General features: G+C 46.6%; 1 protein-coding gene across 1 annotated transcript in view; it reads left to right on the top strand.

The window, feature by feature from the left end:
* The window catches only part of LOC144108136 (uncharacterized), an 8232-nt gene extending 1575 nt beyond the window's left edge, over positions 1–6657 (top strand). Inside the window, exons 2-4 of the mRNA XM_077641414.1 lie at positions 2003–2262; positions 3831–3990; positions 6652–6657. Of these exons, the coding sequence (XP_077497540.1) occupies positions 2003–2262; positions 3831–3990; positions 6652–6657 (426 nt within the window). The remainder of the gene's footprint in view (positions 1–2002; positions 2263–3830; positions 3991–6651) is intronic.
* Positions 6658–7606: the final 949 nt, after the last annotated feature.

The following is a 7606-nucleotide window of genomic DNA, read 5'->3' as shown; positions in this document are numbered from 1 at the left end:
CCCAAAAAACCAATTATTATTAATCATATTTGTAGATATCCGCATTATGTTTCGAGGTCAACAACACCATTAACTGGAGCGACTGCTTATAACGTAGTAGTTTTTTTTATTAAAACAATAATAAAAAGGAAGGAAAAGATTTTTGCTAGCCCCGGCTTCTGCCATCGATACTGAAGCCCCTGAGCTGGGGCAGCGGAAATAAAGGATAGCAGACAGAATGGAGAAATGAAATGAAAGAGGTGAGGGGACAGGAAGAGAGGATAGGGGGAGGAGTAACATGTACAAACTATTTACACTAAGAAATGTGTCCAGGTTGTGCGCGTGATTAGTTCATTTTAGAGGAATTAAATCACACACGCGCACAGCACTGTGTTGGTTACAACTGGAGTGGGGCGTCCAGTTATTAATCGTTCAAGGTAGAACTCGCGGAGCGTTCGGTCACTGCGTGTAACTACCTGACGGAGAGCAGACGGGACGTCAAGCCCGTGTGTTCGAGGAATGCACAGAGGCCCACCAAAGTTCGCTCACGAGTGCGCGCACTGCCCTGCGAGCACTCGTGAGCGAACTTTGGTGAGCCTCTGTGCATTCCTCGAACACTTATAACGTTATAACGAATGCTTATAACGTATGACTGCCATTTGTAGACCACCCGGCCATTTCTAGCTTTTACATCGCATTACGCTGCATGCAACATCACTTTACTTTTCGTTGTGTTATGCGTCGAAAAACACAGTACCGCGAAGAAAAACACGAGAATATTGTTTAGAGATTAGGCGCAAGTCATGAGCCGAGCATTCTTCCCCCCCCCCCCCTCCCCGGTCCCCTTCTCTCGCTGAGTCACGTGTTTTGTGCCATTTCTCCCTGGCAGAAACCCTAATCGCAGACTTTACTCCACCTGTGAACACTATTGCGAAATTAAATGCAGGGGCGAGCGGAGCCCGGTGAGATCGGAGCAATCTCCCAAGGCCTCTGATTAGGGTGCGCCATGGCAGGAACGTTTCTTTGAGGCACCTTTAATTACCCCAAATAAAGCTGCAGCCATATGTAGGATGCGTTTCGAAGCTCCAACCCGAAATGGAAGCAGTCGCGTGGTCCTTGACAGCAGAGTTGACTCTCCTGCCTATTTTATTCAACAGTGCAAATTTCCGGCTAAATGATTTATTACAGCTGACCTCGGCGAGTGTTCACTTAATTCGCACGATAATTTTGTTTCTTGTCTGCATTAATTGCGCCTTATCTAAAGGGGTAGTTTCTGTGAACTAGACAGGGTCGTCGTCTTTGTAGATCGCAATCTAAAACTCAGACCTCCACCTTCTGGCTAATAACAGCTCATCCAGGTCGGCTTGGCCCCAAAGAGTACGAAATGACCGCTCTTATAGCGACCGCGGTGGCTACGTTTTTATGGAGGCAAAACGCTAAGGCGCCCGTGTGGTGTGCGATGTCAGTGCAGGTTAAAGATCCCCAAGTGGTCGAAATGATTCCGGAGCCCTCCACTACGGCACCTCTCTTTCTTCCTTTCTTCTTTCACTCCCTCCTTTATCCCTTCCCCTATGGCGCGGTTCAGGTGTCCAACGATATATGAGACAGATACTGTGCCATTTCATTTCCCCAAAAATCAATTATTATTATAGTATATGGGTATGGGAAGGTCTCTTGAGACAGCTATCGTCCTCACTTCTGGGAGTAAGTACCATGAAGACGGAAATAATATAATTAGTTTTTGGGGAAAGGAAATGGCACAGTATCTGTCTCATATATCGTTGGACACCTGAACCACGCCGTAAGGGAAGGGATAAAGGAGGGAGTGAAAGAAGAAAGGAAGAGAGAGGTGCCGTAGTGGAGGCTCCGGAATAATTTCGACCACCTGGTGATCTTTAACGTGCACTGAAATCGCACAGCACACGGGCGCCTTAGCGTTTTGCCTCCATAAAAACACAGCCGCCACGGTCGGGTTCGAACAAAAAGACGGAAAGTCCGTTTGTATTTTTACGCTTTTTTTCAGCATCCTTCTTCGAATATGGTTATGCGGCTTCATGACGCGGTGGCCGACTGGAGTCCGTTCATCCTGAGGACGGTGGACGAGTGTGCGGTGCGCACCATCGAGCGCCGCGCCGTGACGTTCAGCAGCTTGTTGAACTTGGAGAGACACGTCTACTCGCACGAGGGCCAGATCCAGATTTCGTCGGAGTACATCCAAGACTACATGCCCCTAGGATACGTGATTCGGAGGGCGTCGCCGTACAAGGAGGTCCTGTACCGCATGCAAGTATTCCCCCACACAATCGACAGTCACGCTCTCGACCCGGGTTCTTTCAGTTCTACTGAGCGAAATTAGTCATTCGCATAATACTCCTCCATGCAAAGGCGAAGCATTGTATCTGCATTGGCTGACAAGCTGAGGTCACGTCAAGAGCTCAGTTACGATGACGTGCCTGCTAACTACAGTTGAACCTCGTTATGACGAAGTTGAAGGGGCCCGGTGATTACTTCGTTATAGCCGTAACTTCGTTATAGCCAGTGTTGACCGAGCTTCCAAGGGGAATCGTCATTCCTTCGTTATACCCGTTATTTCTTTATAACCCGCTTCGTTATAACGAGGTTCGACTTTATAATTATCTTATTCTTATTGTATTTTCCTGTACTTCCAGCACGACTAACCCTCCCAAGTAATTATTTGTTGAATGTTCCTCATAATAATGAGTTGAACGTAATTATTATATGTGCATAATCTATGCGATAAATCTGTCATTGACCTTTGGCGTAAAGTTTCAGGGCGATTATCACTTTGTTGAAGAGCTCGTGACTGTTATGGTGACGGTTTAGAGCTCTGGCACGCATGCGTAGTTGTTCTACGCTGAAAAAAAAATGTCAGTTAATGTCCTGGCACTAGAGGCAGAACAAGCTGTTCGTGTGAAAACTCTTGAAGGAAAAATGACTGGGTGATGCCGCGATTTTGGAGAATAACGCAACTGGCGTGCCTTATATATCGCCCGCCGCGGTGGCTCAGTGGTTAGGGCGCTAGACTACTGATTCGGAGTTCCCGGGTTCAAACCCGACCGCGGCGGCTGCGTTTTTATGGAGGAAAAACGCTAAACCGCCGTGTGCTGTGCGATGTCAGTGCACGTTAAAGATCCCCAGGTGGTCGAAATTATTCCGGAGCCCTCCACTACGGCACCTCCTTCTTCCTTTCTTCTTTCACTCCCTCCTTTATCCCTTCCCTTAAGGCGCGGTTCAGGTGTCCAACGATATATGAGACAGATACTGCACCATTTTCATTCCCCAAAAACCAATCATTATTATTATTATTATTATTATTATTATTATTATTATTATTATTATTATTATTATTATTATTATTATTATTATTATTATTATTGCCTTATATTGTCCTAGTCGATTTTCTCGGCGCAGTGAAATCGCCAGGAGCGCCCAGTTCAGACAGAACAGCACGTCGGCAACTTTAGGGAGCAAACTGATACGCAGCTAGGAAAGCGATGCTGACAACAAAACGTGCGGGCAACATTCAACGTCCTGCCTTTCTCGAAAGCGCCCCGCTCACCTCGCTGGCTGTTGATGAAGACAGTGGATAGTTACGGCATCCTTGAATCTACAGAGCTCCACAGGGAGACAGGAATGGAGGTGCGCTTTCTATGCAGAAATACACAACTGCAAGGATGCCGAACAAGTGTTCTGCTAGTCTGCTATACTGCTCAACAGCGAGCCCTACGGGTCGAGGGCAATCTTGAGAAACGCCGTTCATCACCTCAGCAGAGAGTTGACGCGTAATGATTGCGTAATGCGTATCTGGCGATACTTTTCACTGTTTGCAGCCTCTTGCGGATGTTCGAGGCAGGACTGTTCAGTCAGTTCGAGCGCTTCGACCGTTACCGGAGCCTGCCCGGGCCCCAGGGTTCTCCGGATGACAGCCACGAGATGACACTGCGCCTCGACAAGAGCCTGCTGCCCTTCTTCTGCCTGGCAGCTGGTCTGGCAACCGGGATTGCCGCATTTTCTTGCGAGCTGCTCAGCAATAGGGTGAAGAACGGCGGGACAAAGAAGAGGGCTAAACGCTTCACTAGGCGTCGCAACGTACCGTCTCGCCCAACTGGCCTTAGCAGGGCGTTGAAGAGAAAATATAATGCTTAAAGCGCAGTTGGAACAGACAGCTCATCAGGTCCCACTACGTACCGTCTTGGCCAACTCACCCTAGCAGGGCTTTAAAGAGAGAATGCAATGTTTAAAGTGCACATGTAACAGACACGATGCAATTCTACTTTTATTTTTATTAGGCTCATGTTCATGTCCTTACACCGCGCGGATAATGGTAAGCTTTGGGTAATCTAGCAGCTCGTGCGCATAAAGGACTTGACAGCCAGATGGGAAGGTGTACGTCGAGCTCTGTTTGATTAAAGCGTAGGATGACGACGCCAACCAAGAGTTATTGAAGTCCCGACCACAGCCTGAACGTGGCCCTAGCCCGCAGCTATTTACATCTTTTTTTTTACGAGCTACGAGGAATACAGGCTCACATTAAAGCAAGATCCAACGTTGATGTCTCAGCTGGTCCGTACGGTCTATATGTGACAGGTTATATTTAACGAGAGCTTCTATGCATGCAGAGTCCTAAATAATGATATTGATATCGACAACTAAACACCGCAAGTCAGACGCCGGTGCATAGTGAATGTGGTCCTCAAGACCAAGCTTGAGTGCACTACTGTCCTTACGTCACTGCACCATATCGCAACTGCAGCACTCCTACCCTCGCATCACACTCCACGATTTAACGTAATGAAAGAAATGTGCAGTGGGATTCGCTTGCCGTTCGCTAGCTACTTAAGGTGGAGACCAAGAGAAAGGAAGGGGCAACGTTCATTTCCTTCCGCCATTTTTCCGTCCTACTCCTGCTAAACTGCGCTGTAGTCAAACAGTGGTGTTTCCGACCAACAGATTTGAAGCTATGGATAAAATGGAGGTGGTCTGAAGTGTATCTATAAAGCTTATTTCAGAAGTTAGAATAATGCTTACTTTCGTCGGCTGGTATTGGACTTGAGCATGGATATTTTCTTTCCATCACTAAAATGGCGCTATACACCGCTTTAGACCATTCCATCTGGCTCATGCACCTTCTTGACACACTGGAATCATCACTGTAATCTCACTCTTAGGCCCTATACACGTGGTGTTCATTTTAACATGTGTACATATTCTTGCTTGAGTCGAACAGAAACATCGTGTTTGGCGCTCTTTGGCCTTAGATGCCCTTGCGAAAAAAAAATTCAGCATCGTCATCCATCACTGAAATCACAAATTCTTTTCTCAAAAAGTTTCGCTGCCAACATCTTAGGGCATCCGTTTAGCCATTTCTCGTCCTGCTGAGTGTAATCATGAAGGAATGGATTTGAGGGTTCCATTTCACCCGCTGTGTCATACCTCCCGAGTTACCCCTATCTTTGCTGGCGAAAATTAGCCGGTAGCAGGAGTTACGGCCTGCACCTTTCATGCAACTTTGTCCAGTGATGGGTCTGCTCCTAGGACCACTATCTAAAATGACCAATCTCGTCAGTTAGCGAAGACGGCGCTCACACCTGCAGTATAGCACACCGGTGCACCCTCCAATTCATAAACGAACTCGGTGAAGTTCTATTTCTCCTAGCCTACTTATTCACACCGAGGATGAAACAAAAAAAACCGTTGGCGCATTTCTTCTAATGTGGGTACGTGTTCGGGAGGCATGTCATTAAGCCTTTTTTGTTCTCACGGTCGCAGCAAACTTTGTGCATACGCTTTGAAAGTGCCCAATAAAAACAAGTTCAGTTGCAAACGAATGCAAGATAGTCTTCTATTTATCCCACCTGACGGGCCACAAAATCCGGGGTGACGCTGTAATCACCTTATGAGAGGAATTTAGATTTCACTACTGTTGCAGCTTTTGCTGCAACTTCTGTGTGCGCTTGCATCAGCTTCTTTGTAACTGTCGGTTCATCAACCGCCATATTCGGATTGCTGGCTGCAGTAGCAGGCATCCGCTGTGCTCTGATGCATGGCGTCGACATTTTCATCCCGGAATAGAAGGAGGAGGTTGTTCACAACCCAGTGGGCAGGGCGCGATGATATCACAAAGTCATGTGATCTCTCTCGACCAATCATTAATTGCCACCTGCCACGGTGCGAAGGTTACCCACAGTCCGGTTTCCAAGTTGCCACGTGCCACGGTGGGCAGGTTGTGATGATGTCACAAAGCCACGTGATCTCTCTCGAGCAATCAGACAATTTCATGACACCTGACGGCGGATTTTGCTCCTGACGTGAACTCTAATGCTATATCTCATCAGAAATGTGGAAAGCAGTGCATGAATGACTAGATTGTAGCGCTGCCTTTTGCTGCCCCGAGGTTCTGCTTCCTCTTATCTGTCCGCACTCTAATATGACCCTTGAGGCCGTTCAAGGAAGTTGTATCACTGTGAGTTAGCTGCAGTGTGAGTATATTTCGTGGTTTCTTGACATTTGTTTATGCTAGAGGAGATTGCAGTGCCCTCTTCAAGAGGCCTTGGCTTATTAGAGGTGATAAAAGCACATCATTTAGCCCAGCCCTCACTTCAGCGAGATGGTTTGAATGTGTTTGAATGTGTTTGATATCGACCGTTGCAGAGGTGACAGTTTTGCCCTATCGAAAAAAATTACCAAGTTTAATGCGCCTAAATGAGCGATATTCTCATCCTTCTTTTAACTGGGTGTTTCGGTGAAGTGCTCCAAACTCAAGTTACCCAGCTTCAGTTTAAGTTACCGTTACTATGGCACATGCGAACGCTAGCGAGGCAATTTACATGTTTTTGTTTTTTTCTGTGTGTTTCGGAGTCACCCGTTGTTAACAGCGCAGAGAATGTTTTAACGCTATAGTGTTAAGGCTCGCATTCTGTAGAAAATATGGCGTCGGCGTCGTCGTCGATGTTGTCGGCGTTGTGAGCGAAAAATCCCCGAGGAGCAATCAGGTAGGCCATCCAGGTCACGTGACCTTGTGGCGTCAGCCCAACCTACCACTACTCACAGGATTGTGAATAAGTGGCAGTTAAATTAATGACTGGTTGCTCGGGAAGAGCATCCTGGATCGCACAACCGCTCCCCCACTCTGCAGGAAGCGGAATGATGACTCCCAGGGATCTATGAGTGCGAGGTCTAGAATGACTAATTCCGCATGTGTGGGCATTCATGAAGCGATTAAGCTACCGCGTCACACCCTTAAGGTGGAGCTTGAGTGTCTCCTCCAATTTTTTCCTTTACTTTATTGTATCCAATTTCTTAGCTGTGTCTCAACTAACTCAAAACAGTTGCGGGACCAGAGAAATTCTCCTAGCAAAAATTTCTTTACACAGGGCATAGACTGTCTATTATCTACAAGTAAAGTCCGCAGAATTTATATAGAGAAATCCTATAGAGTAATCTGCAGATAATTTATAGTTTTGTGACCTTTATAGATTTTTGTTTACAGTCTATGAACGAAAGTCTATTGAAAATCAGACGCAAGTCTATAGACAGTCTATAGCCAATCTATACATTTATGGTCGTACACTTTTTTAGAATTGTCTTTAGACAGCCTATAGATAAA

The sequence above is a fragment of the Amblyomma americanum genome, chromosome 10 (genome assembly GCF_052857255.1).
Source record: "Amblyomma americanum isolate KBUSLIRL-KWMA chromosome 10, ASM5285725v1, whole genome shotgun sequence".
NCBI lineage: Eukaryota > Metazoa > Arthropoda > Arachnida > Ixodida > Ixodidae > Amblyomma > Amblyomma americanum.
Note: the sequence above shows the minus strand (reverse complement) of the source record. Positions and strands in the feature narration are given on the sequence as shown.